Here is a 22,424-nt window from a genome sequence, read left to right as displayed (position 1 = left end):
CAGTCCCTCGGACTTACCCACAACACAAAGGATTTGTGATCATATCTGCTCAGAGAAATCAATGCTGAGTTAGTCCACACGGGGCCTCCTGGAAATGGTCAAGTAAAACACACAGTGCAGATGAGGGGCTGTAGGCTCACAGGGTGACCTCAGGACACCAAAGCCTGCTCTGTTACAGAGCCTGGCAAGTTGGCGGACATAAACCTCTTTCCCAGCTTATCTCCGTCTTTCAAGTGCTGCCCCTCAAAGGAGGCTCTGCCCATAGCTGGCTCCTCATAAATCAATGATGACCACATCTAATTTATATCAGAAGGCATGGCCCCGTGACTGATGGGTAAAAGGGGGCAGATTGTATATTTCAAGGTTGAGTGGCATGAATAAGCCATCAAAAGAATCCTCCTGAAGGTAAAAGCCTTCGATACATCAAAGCCGTCTCTTCAGGAGAGGTTGCCACTCTGTCCAGGCAGAACACTCACCAGACCTCTATCAGAGCATTCCTGTATATTCTGCTCTATAACTGACAACTCCCCCCACCCCACAAAAAAAAACCCAAAACCAAAATCACCCAAAACTGTGGGAACAGGCTTTTCCTGGGATGTAACCTTGATGTAACCCAAACTCCTGAGTTTGTAGACAGTGCTGTATATGAGCTGCAAACAAATATTTTTGGTCATGAAAGCCTTCATGGGTAGGACTATCATTAGGCCTGTTTATATTTGGACTTCCAAGATTTAATCAGCGCCATTTTCTCTTGAACTGTTTATTGCTTAGGGTGGGAAACCATGCGATTTTCCAGCTCATATGTTCTGCTGACTGGAGCTCTTTGAAGCCACTGTCTTGGGTCCATGCAAAACTAGGAGGAAGTGAGTTCTTAGAAGATTTGCATATTGAATTATTAAGGTTATAATGACAATGGCACTTGGCAGCACATGCCAATAAAAGCTTATAATCCCCCACTGCTACAGCTAATATCCTGTATCTGATATGTCGGTGTTTTGAAAAGAAAGGGCTTGCTGCCCTAACCCCCCTCCTGTGAAATACAGTGCTGTATGAAACTGAGAGACTTGAAGATACATACTTAACTTTTACAGCAAGTGCAAAAACAAAAACAAACCAGATATAAGCATATTGACCAAATCTTAGGGATCCTCTCTGAAGAGGAGAGTAGAAAGAGCTAGAATAATAAAATTGATGTTTTTCTGGGCACAGCAGGGCAGTGACACATATGAACCCACAGCAGTTGTGACAACATGAACCTAACCTGGATAAGCTCAAGCCAGACAAAACATCAAGGTGCAAATGGGGAGGTAGGCATAGACTCCAACCTCAGGCTGAGAAGCTCTTAGCAACTGAGAACAGCTAACTGAGTGTGAGTTGGTTTTCTCTTACTATGTGATCCATGGTAGGATGATCACACTCAAGGGGATGGCCCACACCCAGGAGTCTCTGGGCAGCACAAGTCGGATTGGATTGCTGTGTGTCTTAAAGAGGACAGTAGGCTGGGTGAGAAGGGAATGGAGGTGGATCATCAAGGAATTAGGGGAGTAGGGGATGAAAATGATCAAAATTTCAAACTGAAATAACTCCAAAGACAGACCTTAAAAAAAAAATCTCTGCACTACCATGACAAAGATACCTCAATACAAATGTCAGTGAATACAACCTCCCCACCACACACACACACACACACACACACACACACACACACACTAAATATAGAGCATACACAGATACAAGTAAATAGTCCCCTCTGGGTTAACTCACCCATGCACATATAAAGAAAAAGAAGAAGGATTTTGTGTTCTTGTTCTGATGAGCACTGCCATCCATTCAATGAAGACTCAAAGTCTTTGTAAAGGCAAATAAAGCCTAGACCACACATAGCTGTTCTGAGCCGTGACACATCGGTGGCTCTAGGGATGGGTAAGTCAGGAAGCCAGTGGGTGTCTGAATCACCTGGAGCTCAGGAGGCCATGTTTGCAGAAGGAAGCCAAGAGGAGGAAAGGATAATGGAGTAGGGTAGTGAGTGCACAGATACATGATCGGGATGGACCCAGCTTTGCTGAATGCTAGCATCCTAGTGGGAGAGAAGGAAAGGGGGAGGGAGGTGGAAAGAGAGAGAAAGGGGTAGAAAAAATGGGAAGAGAGGAAGAAGGGAAGGAGAGAGGAAGAGAAAGTGAGTTGGGGGAAAGAAAGAATTGGAAATGGATGGAAAGGATACATTAAAGCCATTCCAGAAAGATGTACATTTATATACATAAGCATCCATGTACACACATGCCTATATATGTCTCGTGTGCATATAGTTGTTCATGTGTGTGTGTGCGCGCACGTGTGTGTGTGTGTGTGTGTGTGTGTTTGTGTGTGTTGCAGTTTGAATGAGATATCCCTCATAGACTTGGGTACCTGAACACTTAGTGCCCAGTCTGTGGCATTGCTTGGGTACGTTTAGGAGGTGTGGCCTTCCTGGAGGAAGCACATCATTGGAGGCAGGCTTTGAACTTTCAAAGCCTCAAGCCATGCTTTCCCAGTTCACTCTGATGTCTGCTTGCAGTTCAAGAGGCAAGCAAGCTCTTGGCTGTTTTGGCTGCCACATTGGCTGCCTGCTGCCATGATTTGCTGTCAGGGTGGACTCTTATCTCTCAGGAAACATAAATCCAAATAAACTCTTCCTTCTATAAGTGATGTTGCTCATGGCATTTTTATTAGAGCAGTAGAAAAGTAACCAATTCTATGTACAAAACACATGTGTACATACACACAATTAAACACACACATCAATTATACACACATATATATAATATATATAATATATATACACAAACTATATATATATATGTATATATACATATATATGTGTGTGGATATATATATATATATATATATATATATATATATATAGAGAGAGAGAGAGAGAGAGAGAGAGAGAATGAGATTAAATGTCCTGAACACTGTAGTCCCAAGCTATACACCATTTGTTCTAATAATCACTTACTAGTAATAATATTGATGTAAACATTCATTCACAAAAGCGCTTGCACCTGTACTATTGAAAGGAAACAGGGCAAGCAATGTGTGTTTTACACTATTTAAGTGGCAGCCAACATTTGAGATCTAAAGTGATAAACCTTTTCTCCCACCCCACCCACCCAAAGACTTGGAAAAGTCAATACAAAGGCTCAAGTCCTACTTCTGAATAATCTGCCAGCTCATTGTAAAACTTGGCTGTTTGTGTTTTAATAAAGCAGTCTGTCTCAAAAAACAGCTGTAGTGGGTGCTGACTGGTAACTTTCAACTTCTGTTCTGAAATTGTGGTGCTATGCTAGCACTTAAGAAAGCCTGGGATCCATGGGTGTTTTGTTCCCAATTCTAAGAAGTTACAGAGACAAAGTTTGGAGCTGAGACAAAAGGATGGACCATCTAGAGACTGCCATATCCAGGGATCCATCCCATAATCAGCCTCCAAACACTGACACCATTGCATACACTAGCAAGATTTTGCTGATAGGACCCTGATATAGCTGTCTCTATTGAGACTATGCCGGGGCCTAGCAAACACGGAAGTGGATGCTCACAGTCAGCTATTGGATGGATCACAGGGCCCCCAATGGAGGAGCTAGAGAAAGTAACCAAGGAGCTAAAGGGATCTCCAACCCTATAGGTGGAACAACATTATGAACTAACCAGTACCCTGGAGCTCTTGACTCTAGCTGTATATGTATCAAAAGATGGCCTAGTCGGCCATCACTGGAAAGAGAGGCCCACTGGACTTGCAAACTTTATATGCCCCAGTACAGGGGAACGCCAGGGCCAAAAAGTGGGAGTGGGTGGGTAGGGGAGTAGGGGGGAGGGTATGGGGCACTTTTGGGATAGCATTAGAAATGTAAATGAGGAAAATACCTAATTAAAAAAATAAAAAAAAATAATGGAAGCATCTTTATGACTCAATAAAGATTTCTACATTCCGAAAGGGGGGGGGGGAGAAAGAAAGAAAACCTGGGATCTTAACAAATCTGATATTTAAGTTAGGGAATTTGATCCTGCAGGGGGCACCATCTTGAGCATCCCTACAAGGTCTTTCTTGCCACCAAAGATCCATGAGCCGGCTGGTGAGGTCCTATCAGCTTACAGTGGAGTACAAGCTCACAGTGAGTGAGTGATGTGCCTGGCTGTGCAGGTCGCCATGGGAAGAGCTGGATCTTCAGAGTCTGAAGACACAGATCTGAACTGTGGTCTATGTGATGATCCCCCCCTCCCCTTCTCCCCCCCCCCTCCCCCGCCCCCAATCGGCTTCCTTCTTTTATTCTTTCTTCCTTGATACAATGTTTCCTTTCCCTGCAAGATTCCTAACTTTTACAGCAAGAGGGTTGCCAACACCAAAGAGATTCTTTTCCTGTTCTGACAGGCCTGCCTGGAAAGGCTTCAGGATTTGGGGGTGGGGTGGGGTGGGGGAAGAGTTCAATGGCTATTTCCTGCCCAGACCACCACCTAGTTCAAAGTCAACAATCCAGCGGGAGCAGCTACTGTGTGACAAGTTCAGCACTTAGCACCGTCTTCCTCACCCTTTGCCAGCTGCCATTTCTACTGAACAGATGAAAAACCTGAGGCTCCAGGAAGCAAGCTCAGGGTGTCCAGGATGCCCCCAGCAAGGGCCCTGGAGTCAAGTATGGCCGGCAGAATTATCCAGAAGGAATGGTGCTTAGTGGCTTTATTATGACAGGCAGGCAATACAGAGGGAGGCTGGGCCCTTCCGACTCTCATGGGAGACTCCTCAGGCTTATCTTAGCTACTCTAGAGTCCTACTCACCCCCAAGCCACCCCCACCCCCCACCCCGCAAGAGCTTTGGTCTTTGGAAAAAAGAATTTTTTTTTTTTTAATTTGGTTTGGCCTTTTGCTCAGAGCATTGATAAAAGCAAATAATTCTATTCACAAATCATGTCTTAGGAGAACACAGAGGAGAAAAGCCAAGAAAATAAAAGGGTCTTTTTACCCTTGATGAATTGAATAATAGCCTAAGAAAACATCTTTGATTTGGGTCAGCCTGTATTTAAGAAACATGCAAATACAACCCAGTCTAATCTGTAATTTCACATGATCCTCTCAAGTGACCATGAAGTTCCAAGTGGGTAGATGTAATTCAACAACCCCTGCTAGCCAGCAAGGCCCTGCAAAGCAGCAGAGCCACTGGCTAGGGGCATTTCACTTCAGCCCTTTTATGAATGGAAATCAGCTTTCTAAAGATAACTTGGCAGGCAGTGACTAGCAATAAGACAACTCGGTGACAGCTTTCAGAGTTATAAAATACTTTTGAAAAGGAGGTATCAAAGCTTGCGGCCGCTTATTCATATCCAAGCCCTTCAAAAGCTCCTTGCAGGGACCCAGGTTCTCCTGAGAATGGTCACTGTAGCAGTCCCAGGCTGCAAAGGCCACCTCTGAAGAAAAGACACATGTGACATCAGGGCAGCTGGCCATGGAGCAGACAAAGGAAAGAGAAGCCAAAGAAAAGCAAGCGACAAAGTTGGATGGTGCACAGGGGATCCAGGCTGGAAGAGATCCTTGAGGCAGCCTTGGTTGTTGTAACCACTCTGCTGGAGCCTGGAATACAGTTGGGAGTGGAGACCATGAGCCAACACCAGGCAGAAGATTCAGCAACAATGGCAAAGCAGCCTTCCCTTGTGGTCAGCCAGACTCTGCAGAGATTATCAAAAGTCAGCAGACCCGTCCATGCACTGTAGAGCTGAACAGACACACGAGGTCAGTGTGTGTGTGTGTGTGTGTGTGTGTGTGTTTTCACTTACTAGACATGTAAAGAACAGAGCCTAGTCTAGACTGAGTTCATTAAGCAAAAGTCTATTATCTCCAAGTAGAATAAACACATTGCCATCAGAGGTCAGGTACAAAGAAAAGGCATATTATCTTAGGCCTAGCAATTATTCTCCTGCAATTATATTTCAGTCAGAAGTACAATTTTAAATCAGATCTATTGGTCAGGCCAGTACCGATTTCACCATTTAGAGATTCAAAATGCATGTTAAGTGTGTTTAAAGATATGGAATGGCCAGGGGCACAGCTTACTCGATAGAATTCTTAGCTCACACAAAGTCCTGGGTTCAATCCTTAGTACCACAGAAAACCAGATGTGGTGGCACACCTCCGGAGATAGAGACAAGAGGACCAGGACTTCAAGGTCAGCCTCAGTTACATAGGAAGTCTGGGCACAGGCACATGACACTCACTGGTTCTCACACAGCAGAAATGGCTTGGGATGTAGATCTTTTGATAGAGTGCCAGGCTAGCACTCACAGAGTCCTGAGCTTAATCGCCAACACTACACAAAACCAGACAGAAGTGATGCATTGAAGCCATCCCAGCACTCAAGAACTAGAGGCAAAGGTATCAGAATCCAGATCTTCCTCAGCTCCGTGAGGCATTTGCAGATAGCCTGGGTGCCTAACTTTAAGCCTAGTGACCATGAAGCTCTTGTCCCTAGAGGTGATTTTCATACAGAATTGGTCAAAAATTTCAGTACAAAATTGGGGAAAAGGCACAGTTTCCATGGCTGTCTTGTCTAGATGGAACTGCAGAGGGGGAAAATACCCATGACAAAACACATTGGAGGCAAGTCTAGGTTTGAACAGAATTAGACATCTGTCAGTGATGTAGGACTCTCTGACTCACGGACATGCTGGTACACACTGCAGTGCTGAGGGGTGCTGTCTGGTACCACCTCGCCCAGCCCCTCCCTTTTCTGAAGCTATAGCTTGTGGGCTCTTTGTTCCTGAGCTCTGATGAGCCACAGCTTAGTGAAGAGTTAAGATGGGAATTTCTACATCTAAGAGCCTGTTGCTGTTTCTCCTCCAGGTGTGTCTAATCCACAGTCCGGGGGCTATAGGTAGCTGAGCATAGCTATGAACCCTAAGCTTACCTTAAAAAAAAAAAAAAGAAAGAAAAAGAAAAAGAAAAAAAAAAGAAAAACCAGGTTGCTTTGTGTGTGTGTGTGTGTGTGTGAGAGAGAGAGAGAGAGAGAGAGAGAGAGAGAGAGAGAGAGAGAGAGTGTGCGCGCCTGTGTGTAAAACTGGATTACATGGCAAAGCATGGGCTTTGTAGATGGACGATGTCCTCTTACAGATTCAAAACATTAGACACTAGCCTGGAGAGATGACTTAGCAACATGTGACTATTAAGAATTGAAATGTAAATGAAGTAAATACCTAATAAAAAATTGGGAAAAAATGGAAAAAAAAAAAAGAATACTTGCTACTATTGTAGAAGACTTTGCTTTGGTTCCTAACACCCACGTGATAGCTCACGACTGCCTGTGACTCCTGTTCTAAGAGATTCAACAGGCTCTACTGGCCAATTTGGACACCATACTCACACAGGTACTAACTCAATACACACAAAATAAAAATAAATCTTGTTTTTAATAAAAAGGCTAGACATGCCTGACAGGGTGTGTTAATGGCGTCAGTGTCCTCCTCGTTCTCACCTTTACCCACTGTGCTCAGAAAAGTGTCTGCTATGAGAGAAGCAATAAATCCCCATTGGATGAAGGAACCAAGGTGGCTTCCCCATCCATTCCCAAACAAAAGTGTTCACAGCTTACTAGTTCTCAAATATTAAAACACAGCGAAATTATTCTGAAAACATATACATGTCTGGGCCCAAATTCCAGTTTTATGGAAAGGAGTCCAAATTTTTAGCACATAAGACAAAGCTAACCAAGTGGGTCATACTTTACAGTCACTTATATATTTTTTTTAAGGATCCTGAAGGCAGAGTGTTTTAAAACATTAAAACCTTCGAAGAAAGGCAAAGACTGACACAAAATAGAATTAAGGAACACGGGTGAGATCCCAGAGCTGGTTATAGTGAGTTCTCCTTCCAGCAGCCTGGGCTTGCTCGTAGTCATGACCTTCCTCAGCACTGGAGAGGGCAGATAGAGGAGGCTTCGTAGAGGAGAAAGGACAGATATGGCAGGCAGCTAATGACCAGCTTACTCTGTAACCCCATGATTCTGTGACAAAGGCTGCAATTCCACTACACTCACCGAGTTTAAGGTCACTGGGCAGAATGGGCAGTGGTGACTCAGAACAGTCCTTTGGTATTAAAAGCCAAGAGTGGTATGCACAGTTAATGGCAGGCAAGATTCATTTGTTCCCGTTCTGGAAATGATTGCAAGTAAGGAATGGACCCATTGAACTCCTAAAAGTGAGTTCTGTGTCAGCTTGGGATGGTAAGTGTACATTCCAAAAAAAAAAGTATTAGAAATATTTTAAACACCAAGTAATTTCGAACTGTTCAGGGAAATCCCCTGCTAGGAAACATTCCAGCTGGAGTGTGCACGCCTACCTTCCTGCCTACAAGAAAAATACGTGTATTTCATGACTATGACTTTACTGCTCTTCAGATTTTCTTCTGAGGCTTCTCTAGTAGACTAGGTAGGAGCGGGCTGCTCTGATGGCATTTTGCCAGTCATTTAAAGGTGCCTGATTGCTTCCCTAATACATTCTGTGACTCACTGAGAGATGGCAACCCCCCCCCCATCTAAAGCAATCCCGAAGGCAATGGTCTGGCCACACTCTTAGAGAAATCCCAAGATAGAAACTTTACGTGAAGGTATCTCATCTCACAGTGCCATCCACGTCTTGTTAGTGTCTGCATTCATGGATGAAGAACAACATGTATCTTCTGGCATGTCAACATTTTGAGGAGTCACTCCAATAAGTGACACCAGTCCATTGGCTGAACTTTTGGAACATCTGTAATGTTCTGAATCCATCATTGTAACTCTCAGTTAACCTTAAGGGGGTTATGAGCCTCCCTCTTGATAATATGACACTATTATCAAGGTGTTCTGCTTAGAATCCTTGTTTCTATTCCCTGAGAAAGGAGCACACACTGCTCTTTAAGTTGCAAAGACATATTCTGCATCTTGTCTGTATATAGTAGAGATATGATTAAAGAAGGCACATGAATGTCCAATAAGCTTGGAGGTAGTACTTCACCACCACCACCACCCCCCACGCGCCATTAACCATCAGGAAGATGTAGGCCACAATGTGGTACTCAATTCACACCTGTAAAATGAGTGCAATGGGAAGGCAGATAGCATCAAGAGTTGGTGAGAAGAGGAAGTGTCCAGAGCACTCGCACATACTATTGGTTGAAGTGCACACTGCTGTAGCCATTTTGGACACCTTATTCACAGCATCTGCCAAAGCTTTACCTATGCCTAACCCAGGAGCACATCAACTTGACTCTTTGGGGTTTTTTTGTTTTGTTTTGTTTTGTTTTTTGTTTTTGTTTTTGTTTTTGTTTTGTTTTTCGAGACAGGGTTTCTCTGTGTAGCCCTGGCTGTCCTGGAACTCACTTTGTAGACCAGGCTGGCCTCGAACTCAGAAATCTGCCTGCCTCTGCCTCCCAAGTGCTGGGATTAAAGGCATGCGCCACCATGCCCAGTGGTAGCAACTTGACTCTTAAGCCCATACCCAACAGCGTGAGAACACAAGAACAACAAACAAACAAAACCATCCTGGGATCCTCATACTTAGGCAACAATTTTCAATAAGCATAAATAAACCACAAATTTCATTAGGGCAAAGGTGGACAGGAAGGAAGGAACAACTGAGTGCCCTTCTTGGGGCATTAATAACATCTGTTTAATCTAGGCTCATATATATGGGCATGGACTTTGTGGACATTAATCAAGTTATACCATGACTTTTTTACATCTTCCTGTATGTGCATTTTAACGTTTATATGCAGATATTACCCTTCAACACAAGGTTACAAAATTAATATGGATCAGGGCTACCACTGCTGGTGAGAGTTCCATCCTCTCTTACTTTGCTTCTTACTGGTCTGCTGTGTTTCCTAGGTTTCTTATGGAGGAATGGGAAAAGGACAGTAGCAAACTCAGGACAAATAAATTTGGTTCTTCCCTACCTCTTAACAAATAGGCTCTATGGAGGTGACCAAATTAGATCACTAGAGTCAGATGTCTGGAAATGATAAAAATCTTAGAGGACATCTCACACCACTCAAGAGAGCAAAGCAAGGCCTGGTGATGTCACGATAACTAAGTACGTACACCGGCTTGTTGCAGAGAAGGGACAACCTGTGCCTTCCACAAGGCAGACCCTGGGTCGGTTATTTCTGGAGAATTTTTAACCTTTTCATTCTTCTGCCTTAGGTGGTAATTTGTCCTCAGTTCAAAAATGAACCTCTTCCCTAGAAAAGATAACCTGATATCTATTCTGGAATTAGCGAATCAGACTTCCTACCCCTCCCAAAGAGCAGAATTTCTGAGTGTTGAACACGGAGAGGCTACATTTTTGTAAGAATGAGAAGGCGTAGAGACTAAAGGAGCATGCGTCACACATAAATCATTTCCTGTCTGGAAGCCTGGGATGAGATCTCCCCGGTTACTTCTATTTTTAGTACATTTAACACTTCTATCTATTTTGTATACCTTGTGTATGTGTGTGGCTTTGAGTGTGCCACAGCATGCATGCAGAGGTCAGAGGAGCTAGCTCTTTCCTCCCACCATGTGTGTCCCAGGGGATTGAGCCTAGGTCATGGGGCTTGACGGCAAACATCCTTACCTACTGAGCTAACTTATCAGCAATAGTCCTGGTTTTAGGGATGAGAAAACTAAGGTACATGCAGAACCCTACTAGTTGGTACTGGTTTGATAATGAGAATCAGGGTCTGCAACTGTTCATTGTGAGTGTTTGGAATGGGATGGTTTAAGGCTCTGTGGTGGAGGGAGTAACCCTGGAAGACTTTTGGAAATTGGAATAGGCAGAGAGTGGGAAACACAAGGAGGAAAGCCAAAACCCAGCAGAAGACTCAACACACACACACACACACACACACACACACACATACACATACACACACACACACACACACAAACAAAGGATGAACACTAAGATATGTCCATGCATGTGTGTGTACATGTGTGTGTAACCATGTCATAACACCCAGAGAATCTTTGAGACAGTCATCATTCAATTGAATTGAGATTAGCTGGGTATTGCTAACTTGTTTTATTTTGTCATTTAAACATGCTAAAGAATACCATGGCTGTGGTTAGGGTTTTGGCTGGACTTCAGGGCAATATGTGGGGAATAAAAAAGTTGTAACAAAAAAAAAATCTTAACCCTTGAGAATATGGGAACCTTCATTCACACCAACCCACCCCCAAAGCCACCCCTCTCGCTTAGCCAAGCTGCATCCCATGTGTACATCCCCAGCTAATTCCCAAGTAGGCTCTCTCAAATTTTCTTCCTTCCGCCCATGCCACAGCATGATCACCACGTGTCTCCAATCCCGACTCTGCTGTCAGTCTGAGACATTTCTCCATTACCACATGAAATGAGAGCCTGGGATGTCATTTACTGCCTTGTCTACTTGATTGGATTCTGAATATTATTTACGTGGATATTCTCAGCCTGGTGTTTGACACAGAAAGATTATATGGAAAGGAAATCAGGCTCGAGTCCCAAGGGCTTTTAAATGTCTTGCCTCCGAGGGTGCCATGCTTCACCCTGCCAGTACCACACATCCTCTCCTATTCTAAGAGGATGCCTTCTATAACTACACCACCAACAGAATTTCAAAACAAGAACAAAGGAAAACCCCTCCCCTTAATTCCATCATGTTGAAGGTAGGCTAACTCTGGCTGCTGAACACAATTCTAGATTAAAATGCAGTTTTCCCCTTTCAAAGCAACAGAGATGCATGTAGCCAGTTAGATTTATAGAATGCCTGGTCTCCCAAGACATTGCAAAGCGAATGGCATCCATCAAATTAATTTCCTTGGGGATCGTCTCAAACATGGGGAATGAAAGGGCCCAGGCCATTAAACATCAAAAGAACGTTCTAAATGCTCATTAAAGTTCTATTATATTTTCTTTTCTTTTCATTTTTCTTTTTTTTCTGCTCCCAGAGACCAGATTAGATTAATTCAATTAATCTAATTTATAATTGTCTGTAATATTATACACATCAGAGCTGACAGTGTGAATGTGTGGAGTTGGCTAGAGGGAGCTTAATGCGCCGGACATCTGTTCATTCAAGTTATACAAAACACGAAAGAATGAGTTCCATTAGAGCAGAGCAGACTCACCAAGCCGGCACATGTAGACACAGCCACAGAGGACGAGCTGTCATTTCTGATAAATCCCTGATACAAACACTGCAGTACCTCAGGCTCCCGAGTCTCTGAAGCACCGTCCTTTCCAAGTACCTGGACTCTAAAGTGACTGCTCAAGATCGCCGAGGGCTTAAGCTCTAAATGTAGATCCTGTCCAAATGCTGAAAGTTGGTAGTGCAGGGAGTTGCTGGCACCGTGTGCCGATCGCCTTTTCCTGTGGTGCAAAATGTCGTGTGAAATATATGACCCGCCCGAGTCCACTTCTACTGGCACGACAAAGACGTAATCTGTAATGGGAAAAAAAAAATTAGCTGTCAGCACCCGGAGCCCAAGATGCCAAAAGGGCCACTTTCCAGCAGCTTGCCCCAAAGCTCACAAAAAAACCTTGTTCCATGCACCTAACAGTGAAGAGAATTCAGAGAGGCTCACTGCATTCTGTGCCATCAGGCTCTGCCAGCTTATGCTACAGCTGGGATTGGGGCTCAGGGGCCCAGAACTTGCGTAGCATTAAAATATAAATAAACCCTACAAAAACTAAAAGCTAAGTGCAACTTTGATAAATCTCAAAGATATTTGGTTGAAGGGTCAATTCTCAGTCTGAAAGGAAACACAGGGGCTCTTCATATATTAGCCATATGTAATCATATGTAATTTATTATTGTTGATAAAAAATCAGTATAAAGGATGGATTTGATTGATAGCCTTGTTTAGGTCGAACTAGGAAACTTTCCTGATGGAGTTTAAATTGTGAATGACTCATAAAGTATGCTGTTTCTGATTATCCCCTTGGCTCATTAACAAGGGGCACCCAGCTACTCATGCCAGCATTTGGATCTCCCTTAGTGTTTCAAGAAGTCTCCACCACCGGGGACTCTCCTGTTTAATCCCAGGCCTAAAATACAACCTCGGCAGAAAACATGCCTCCAAACCATCAGAAGCATCCTAGATAGAGGCTGATGTTTTGAACTGCTCAGACTTGTTGGAGGGGGTGTGGCAGATCAGGGACACCTGGAAAGGCATGTTTAAAAATGCCTTCCCCCTGGCTCCCCTGAGCAGCACTAATTGCTGTGTGATCTGGGGGTGTGTACAGGGGCGGGGGGTTAGGGGAAGCTGGGCAGCGAGGAAACAATTTGCTGTAGGAAAGAGCAAAGTCAGTATGCTGTTTTCTTTCACAAAACATTGGAATTGAAAAGCATCGTCCCAGAAGATGATGTGGAGCATGCCCAGTGTGAATTAAAAAAAAAACAAAAAAACAAAAAAAAACTTCTGGGTTTCCACTTTCTAGGCACAGAATGGGAAACTAATTTGGAAAGTGTTTAAAAAGATTCCAAACAACTAAGAGGCATGTTTGAGTCACTTGGGTCCTTGGCTTGCAGAAGAGAAAGGGGGTGGGGTGTGTGTGGGGGGAAGGGGGATTCCCTTCCTTGAATCAACAACAATGAAATAAAAACAGAAGATGCTAAGGAATCAGGGAGTCTCAGGGTGTGTAGAGATCGATACACAATACACAATTCTAATTGGGCTTAATTAATAAAGACACCCAACAGGACCATTTGTGACTTTTAAGGTGTGGCCAGCTCTTTTATGGTTCTTTCATTTTCTCCTTCTCTCCTTAAAACTAGAAACACCCTATCATTGACATATTTTTCAGAAAATAAAAGGAAAAATGTGTTTCCCTTTTCTTTCCCTTAAAACTGAGCAGCACACATCTTAGTTCTCAAAAATTTCTGATATGTTGTTCTGCAGGTATGTAGCTTTTGATTAAAGCCGTCTTTCTCTCCCTGCTTTTTTTTTTTTAAAGGGAAAACCCATTTTCTCTATCTACCAGTCATGCCTAACTACATAATAACCATTTCCAACATATGTGCAGTTTCTACAGTGTGTGTTTCTTACCTCCTTGTGCACGGCCATCTGAGATTCCACCTGCTCTTACTTGGAAGACCATGTGGGAGTGTTAGCCAATCATCTGGACCCCTCACCCCCTACCTACCCCAGACACCTGCTACAAGTTTGTTTCCAAGAGAAGAACATACAGGCTGTTGGTTACATCCAGTCCTGTCTTGGAGAGGGGGGCACTGAGAGGTTGGAGGGTGGGGGGAACCAATGTGCTGTGCTCTGCTAGTTACTTATGGTCCTTTCAGGGGCTGGGAAATATAGCTTAGTAGGCAGAGTTCTTGTCAGACGTGCATGAGGCCCTGGGTTCAATCCTCATCACTATATAAACAGGTGTGTTGGGCATGCAATAAGGAGGTGGACCCTAAGGCCAAGGTCATCTTTTCTGAAGCTAGATTACATGAGACTCTGCCTCCAAAAACAAAATACAGAAGTCCTTTTGGGCCACGCCTGGGACAGAAGAGCTCCCCAGCCATTAGATCCTGGTGGAACAGGAAGGAAGTTTTAGAAACTATAGGCTCTGACTGGTCCAGTTCATTTCTGGGTCTCCTGTTCTCCGAACATCCAATCTCTGGAAGCTTTTACGCATAATTCTGGTGGCTTTCAGTCCCAGAGTCAGCCCTTGCACCAGGACAAGAGGACTCAATTCTACAAAGATGAAAAATTTAGAATCCCCAGAAAGCCATGGTGGCCTGTAAGGTCTTGCTAAAGAGCCCTGGGCAAACATCAATTGTCCTCCTGCTGCTAGTGGGAGACACTGAGAACAAGGGTTTTTCTCTCTCTAGGAGTTCTGTGGAGTTAATAAATGAGAAACCCGAAGTGTGTGCTAGATCTTTGAAGCTGGGAGACAGAAAAAAAAAAGGGGGGGGGGACTTAAAGCACCTTGCGACAGGGTGTTCCACTAAAAGAAGACATCTTTTGGGCATCCGTGAGGCGATGTCACTGAAGAGAGTACTACAGTGGGAAACCAGCAGTAAGGAAAACACGGGTGGAGTGGGGAGGGGAGACGCTCACCCCTCTCAGCCTCAATCTGTGGCTTTCCCAGCGGAGGAAGGAAACGAAGGAGCCTCTTATCAATTCCCCACCCGGTGCCCACTTCCTCTCTAATTTCTTACTTAAGTTCGGATTTATTTTTCTTAACAAGCCATCTGTGAAAGAGGGAAATTATTTTCTCATCTCTGTGACTCGTAGCTTGAGGCACTGATTTTCTGATAAGCTCACAGACCTTGCCACGCTTCCCTCTTTGTAACCAGGGAGCCTTTTGCTCAGACAGCACACACCTGCCAGGTTAGGAGGTGCTCCTTAACCTACCACGTCTCACTCTAACACAAAGGGGACCAAAGTGCAAGGGGAAACCCTTGTGGGATGGTGGAGTACCCAGAGAGAGGGCAAATACGAACCATCATTTAATCCGCTGCCACCGCTGCTGCCGCTGTCACTGGCTAAGGCGACGGCCACCGAAGCACAGCAGAAGCAGCACAGCTGGAGCGCCTGCAAGAAAGAAAAGGGTGACACCGCCGCGTGAGCAGCGTCGCGGGGCGGGCGCCTCCCTCGTCCCCGTTGTGCGGCGCGCCCCTTGGTGGTGGCACCTGCCTTGGCCAGACGCCCCAGTCCCGCGGGGCCCCACGGCGGCCCGGGACCGGCGGCCCGGAGGGCGCACAGGCACAGGAGGGCGCACTCCATGGTCAGGTGCGGACGCGGTGACTGTGGCAGGCGCGCATTGTCCCCCGCGGGCAGCGGAGCCCCAGGTGTGGCGCCAGGTGCAAGTGGCCGCCGCCGCTCACATGGCAGCACGAGAGACTGCAAGCCTCCTCCCTGCTCTAGCCTCGCGGGCCTGAGGTGCTTTGGGGTGTAGGGGGCTCCCAAAGCCGGGTCTGCAGCGCCCGTGGCTATGAAACTCTGTCGGTGATGCTCGCGGGTCTGGGCGCTTGTCGGTATCAGAGTGATTGTGTGCGGCTCGCACAGAGCAGCGCCAGCTGGCTCCCCCAGCGCGCCGGAGCCGAGCGCCCGCCTCTCCTCCGCTCCGTGATTGGCGACCCGAGGTTTCCCCGGGTTCGTCCGAGCTCCTGTGCAGTAAAGGGCGTGGGATTTCTGGGCCTGGGCTCCGAGGGAGGGAACAGAGGGGGCGGGGAGGCCGGGTGGGAGTCAAGGGGAGGGAGGGACGGACACACCGCCAAAGAGAGGGAGGGCAGCTCTCAGGGTCCGCCTTGGGATCCTAGCTCAGGGGCACAGAGAGATGAGCCTAGACGCTGGAGGCGCAGGTAAGAGGCGTGACTTTCGGACATGTCTTCTGGTGACAGGGTGAAGAAACCCAAGGTTTGCTGGAAACTTTCTGCAGCTCTCTTTCTTGTGCCACATCCTTGCCCCTGCCCTGACCAGGTGGGAACCCTGAACCTTTGATGAAAAGATGTAGGACCTGAAGCTCTTGCGAACTCAAGATCTCCCTGCTGCCCAGAATCCCACCAGCAACTATCCCATCCAGAGCGGATGAAAAATGGACAGTGGGCAGTGAATAAGTAGTCACTGTCTCCAGTGTGTGAACCCTCCCCCCACACCCCTTCTCTGAGATGGTCTTTTCCACGCTCTCTTTTTGACAAGTTGAATCTTGTCCCCAGACACCCAAACCCCTTTGTATTAGTTCTAAGAAACAGCTTTGTGGTGGGCACGCGGTACCTCCTATTCTGTATGGCTAGCCATTTCCTCAATGCATTTAATTGATTCTTTTGATCTCTACAGTTTGTAGTGAGGAAGAAAATATACCCTTTCATAGGCCAGAGGAAAAAGACCTTCATTGGGTAGCTGAGCTACAGTAAAACAGTAATAGAAATCTGTGGTTGCAAGTATCTTTAAGGATCACAAAGGGGCTCTTAAGCCAGAAAGGTTGAAGTTGTGAGAGAGAAGGGAGGGAGGCAGGGAGAAGACTTGTCAGACATGAGACATCTCTTAGAGATGCCACTGGGGAAGGGGGAAGCCCCCCAAATGAGGTCTACATGAAGAGCTTGAAGTAGGAAAGGGTGTTTTTGGTGGTGGTGGTGGTGATGTTTGTTGTCATGGCTATGATGGAAGTGTTAAACAGGTCAGAGACAAAACCATGTAGTGGCTAGGTGAGAAAGGATGTTGGCAGGAGACAATCTCCTGCAGGTATCTTGGATGCAGGAAAGCAATTAGATTTCAGTGAATGTGTGTTGTGTGTAGGTAGGGAATAGATCAGCTCCAAAACTCAGCCAAAGGGAAGCTTGTTGATTATGTAGACAGGTCAGGGGTACTGAGGCAAGTCAGGGAGAAGAAGGTTAGGTTACTACTGCCAGCATCAGAGTGTGCCATGATAGATCTTACACCCAAGCGTGGTAACAGGAGACAGCCCTGCTCAGTTCCCTGAATACCAGCTAAATGAGGTCTATGACAGTCTTAGAAGTGATTGCTCAGTATACACAGCCTTGTTCACTGATGCAACAGTGAGTGGATGCTAAATGTGGTCTGTAGAGGCAGAATGTGGCACACGTCTGCTGGAAGGGTGAGGCGTGGCTTCAAAGTGAGAAACACCTGGATTCTGTAATCACTGGGATTTCCTAGGGCCCCTGTCCTATATGTTAAACAGGAATCATCATGATAGATCTAAAGGTTATTGTAAGAACTAAGTATATTTTTCCATGCATTTCATAAGTAGGCACGAACGGAGGAAATTTCTTTGTATAATATGTTAAGCGAAACTTATATGTGCATCATGCCTGCAATGCTGAACCAGGATCCATTGAGTCTAGGATCCAGACATGAGCATTCGGCAGATTATGACATGGGGTGACGTAATGCCTTAGGTGACTTCACGGAAGAACTGGATACTAAAGGAAATTAGACATCAAAGACATGCAGTAAAAATTTACCCCACCATGTGACTAACCAACAGACTAAACAGGAAAGAAGGACTGGGGTCAAGGATGCTGCAAATCACAGCACCAAGGAAACTCTAAAGGAAACTGGAGGGGTGAAGGGTCTACCCACAATCAACTCATAATAACTGTGTCCTTGGCTAATGTTCTTCCACAGACTAAGATGAGTTTGCAACAAGAATTTTCCACATCACTTCAGGTCCCCTTAGTGACTAAGTTCAAGGTTAGAATACAAAGAAACAGCTCTAAATTACAGAGTCTATGTTAAGTGTCAGTCTAAGCACCACTACATTTGGACATGGACAACTCTTTGTGATGGGGACTCCCTGTGCATTGTAAACATCCAGTATTTAGCAGTCTCCCTCTGGCTTCACCAACTATATACCTTCACCAACTATATACCTGTACCACTCCAAATCAGCTCCTTTTCTCCTTTCTCAGGACAAAGTACAAAGTATCCAAGGACAAAGCAACATACGAGAGGGAGGGTTTGTATTAGCTCACAGTTAGAAGGGATACAGTTCATGCTATCAGGAGAGATAGGCAGCTGGTTACATTGTGTCCACAGAAAGGAAGCAACACCCATATTGAAGTCACTATCTCCTTTTTTTCAACTTGAGATTCCACACACATGTGGCCTGATGCCAACCATATTTAGAGTGAGGTTTTCACCTCAACAGTTAGCTCAATTTTCTAGATTGCTAACGGCCACATAGACATGCCCAGAGGCTCACCTCTAGGTGATTCTAGATCCTGCCAAACTGTCCGTCAATATTAATCACCATATATACACAGGACAGACATCCAGATGTTCCCAGGATGGAGGTGAGGAAGGTCTTGCCCAGGTGAGGGCATAAATGCAAAGTGTCATTCCTAATTTTAATTGCTTCTCTAGCGACATGAAGTCATCGGGTACTCATCCAATGAGGTCCTCGGCCTCTTTATGGACCTAATGTAGGTGGTTCTTCTGCCTCCATGTGTTTCTGGTTCTTATAACTCAACAGATCTATCTCAGTCTGAGACTCGTTTCTTGTAACACTATAAATATAACAGTCAAAATTCCAACTGTTTTCATGTAAAGGTGAACGTTTCCAATCTCTCCTGCAGAGTGGATAAAGGAACATTTGCAAAGCCCTACCTTCTTGGATGACTGAGTTTCCTAAGAACTGGGCCTGCAATATGTGTGGATTACCTCTAGATGGCGACAGAGAGTCGTCAGCAGGGCGTCTAGCCTTGAAGATGGGGATTCTGTAGCCCTTCTAAGTCATTTGGAAATACTTTGCAAAGTTTAGGTGATTTCCAAACTATAATCTAAAACACTGTAGTAACCATTAACATTCATAAGAAGCCAATACATGTTTTTCGGTCTTAGCCCAGAATGTGGCATGCAGATGATATTCAAATATGGAAGAAGAGCTAAAAGCAAAGAAATGGAAAACAGAAACATTTGACATACAGAAAAAAAATTTAATTTTCTTCCTTATCACCTCTGCTTTAAAATCAATGGTAAAGTCTAGGTGTTGGTTTTATATTTAGTGACATAAACTTACCCTTCTTATTCTGTAAAGCAATATGTCTTTGGTAATATATCTCTTCCCATCCAGGTCAAGAAATATGAGATAAACCGTATTCACTGTTTATACTGTCCATTGTCTCAGATCTATAAAGGTGCATATATCCTTCCCATAGAGCGAACTATTTTCCAGCACACCCTGGTTAGCTTTCTGAGCTAGCCACTTTGTGACTTTCACCTCTCCTATAGGCACAGTGGGGACACTATTCAGGTCTCTCAAAAGCTGTATAAATTGTTTGCTAGGTTTTACTGAGCAGGTATGTATCTCGCAGTTCCTGGTCTTTCATTTCTTGAGGAAATTTCCACCATCTTTAAGTGATAGAAAGGAGAAGCAAAGGCCAGACTTATTTCAGCCGAGCAGCCAAAGGAAAAAGAAGCCCAGACACAGGGGGCTAGGCAGATGTTTAGTAGAGCCCAGGAGTGTGTGTGTGTGTGGGTGATTTCAGACCCCCACAAACTCTGTAAAAAGCTAGGTGAAGTTATATAGTCCTTGTAGTCGTATACTCTAATATGAGAGCTGGAGACAGGAGGCTCTCTCAAAGCACACTAGACAGCTATCCTGGGAGACACACCCTATCCCAAACAGAAGGTAGGAAGACGGGAAAGATCTGAAGGACCATCTGAGGTTGTCCTCCGACTTCTATGTGTGTGCTATACATACATGCACCCATAGCCACGAGCATACCACCACATGTGAGTATAGACATAACAATTCTTCCTTCCCCCATAGAAATCCCACCCTGATATGGATGTATCTCCCTGGAGACCTGAGAAGTAGGAATACTTCCTGTTTAGCATCTCAGAAATGAGGCCTAGGTAGCAAAGTTGTTCTCAAAATCGGTGGGGAGGGGAGAGAGTTCCCGACTCTGCCTCCTTTATAACCAAATTATTCGGAAAGACAAGGAACACAAAGGATGAAATTCAAACCGAAGACAGTAGCCTTTTACAACAAATTCATAGCAGTATAGCAGACAGAACCTTGGAGTTTAACATCTAATTTTCTAACTAAAGGTCATCCAAAACAACTGGGCACGGAGGCCTGTCATCCTAGCTACTTGGGAGGCAGACTTGGGGAATTTTGAGTTCAAGGCCAGTCTGGGCAATTTAGTGAGACTTGATCTCAAAATAAACCATAGAAAGAGGGCAGAGGGTGTGGCTTGGCAGTAAAACACTTATGTTACATTCATGATGCTATGAAGTCCATCTCTTCCGCTGTGCCCCACTCTCCAATCAACTCATGATTGAGGAATCCCCAGTGGATTTTTCTCACCTTCAACTTACATTTTGTTTTCTTGTTCTATAGACACCAAACAGGACTCTCGGGTTACCTGTATCGGAAGGTATCCTCTCTCTGTTTCCCACTGTGGATCTTACTCTGCCTGTGGTATGCTTGCTTCCCTAATTCTATTTTTAGCCATTTCCCAAGCTCTACTGTTAAAAGTTCCTTGCTTGCCAAAGGCTAAAGAGGTGGTATTAAAACGAGGCTACTTATTTCCACAAACAAATTCAAGGCCAAGTTCAGAGCTCATGGAAGAGTGGAGGGCGTACTTTTCAAAAGCTCTGGAAAATATCAAGCAGCCTGGGAAGGACAAATACCTTTTGTGTGCAGGCACCATTCTCTCCTTCTTTACCCATCATGCACCAGGGGGCAGTTTAGACACCAGCTCCCCCTGAGCCTCAGGCCTGGAGCAGTGGGGACTGCTAACCACCATTAATCAGAATCACCTGGAACAATGTTGTAACTATACATTCTTGGCATCACTGTGAATAGTCCAATTAAGTGTGTCTGGGTTTCCGATGTAACTAAATATATTACCGGACAGTAATTGGGACCCACGCCACTTCTGCCTCTGTTTGGATGCTAGCACCACTTCCTATTAAATAGGATTCAATGCTTCTTACGGATTCATCCTTTTCACTGTTTATATATGCAGAGGAAGCCAGTACCTCTCCATAGCGCGAAGCAATGAGTGGTAAGGACTGACGGGTCTGGTTTGATTGGATTTGGGGATTGGAGAGAGGGATTCATTCTCTCAGATTTATCATTTCCTTCCTACTATTTTTAATCTATGTTGGAGGCATGTCTAAATCTATATGACATGAAAATCGTATTTTGGGGAGAAAAGTAAATGTCACACATGTCACACATCTTGTCTCATACATAGAAGTTAATACATATACAAATACATATGGCACCGAATGCTTAAGTGGGATTTTTCAGGGGATGGAAAAGGGGAAGTAAGATAGGTCAAGTGGGTCAGTAAGTTTTTATAAAAAATGTCATAATGAAAGCTATTATTTTTAATTGTAATTAAAGTAATTATACAAACACACACACACACACATTTATATATAGTAACACTTTTATGATGAAAATTGTTGGCCTAAGAGATGAACTCAAAGAAGACCTACTATATTCTTTCACTGGTATTGATCTTCCCAAATTTATACTTATTCATTTACTGTGTGGTGGTGGGGTGGGCACTGGACACACCTGCAGAGATCAGAGGACAGCTTGCAGAGATCTGCTCTCTCCAACTACTGTGTGGATCCTGGAGATTGAACTCAGGTCATCAGACTTGGCAACAATCCCCTTAACCCACCAAACCATCTCGACAGCTAACCAGCATCTTTGCCTTGTGTGCCATCGACTGCAGGGCAGGTAGACAGGGCAGGTAGGTCTGACCTTTCACTCCTCACTGACCTGCAATGTGTCCCTAACCATAGTCACATTTCCTTCAAATAAAATGTGCAATAAAACTTACAAATGAATAACTATAGAAAAATAAGAAGTGTTCAAATAGAACCATTAAAAATTCTAGACAGATGGCGACAGACAGAACTGGGAGAGTAAGCCAGCCGCTGGCATGGCTCATCTTCTTAAAAGAGAAATTGCATTTGAATGTG

General features: G+C 44.7%; 1 protein-coding gene across 3 annotated transcripts in view; it reads right to left on the bottom strand.

The window, feature by feature from the left end:
* Window positions 1-15,740, bottom strand: part of Adamts18 (ADAM metallopeptidase with thrombospondin type 1 motif 18) — a 155,421-nt gene extending 139,681 nt beyond the window's left edge. For 2 of the 3 annotated variants that reach the window (XM_021170369.3, XM_085844261.1), the window contains exons 1-3: window positions 15,651-15,740; window positions 15,458-15,548; window positions 12,138-12,451 (exon numbers count right to left, since the gene is read on the bottom strand). In XM_021170369.3, the coding sequence (XP_021026028.1) occupies window positions 12,138-12,451; window positions 15,458-15,548; window positions 15,651-15,740 (495 nt within the window). Of the gene's footprint in view, window positions 1-12,137; window positions 12,452-15,457 lie in introns of all 3 variants that reach the window. The other variant, XM_085844260.1, reaches the window with a different exon arrangement.
* Window positions 15,741-22,424: the final 6,684 nt, after the last annotated feature.

The sequence above is a fragment of the Mus caroli genome, unplaced genomic scaffold (genome assembly GCF_978045245.1).
Source record: "Mus caroli unplaced genomic scaffold, Mus_caroli_1 scaffold_10, whole genome shotgun sequence".
NCBI lineage: Eukaryota > Metazoa > Chordata > Mammalia > Rodentia > Muridae > Mus > Mus caroli.
Note: the sequence above shows the minus strand (reverse complement) of the source record. Positions and strands in the feature narration are given on the sequence as shown.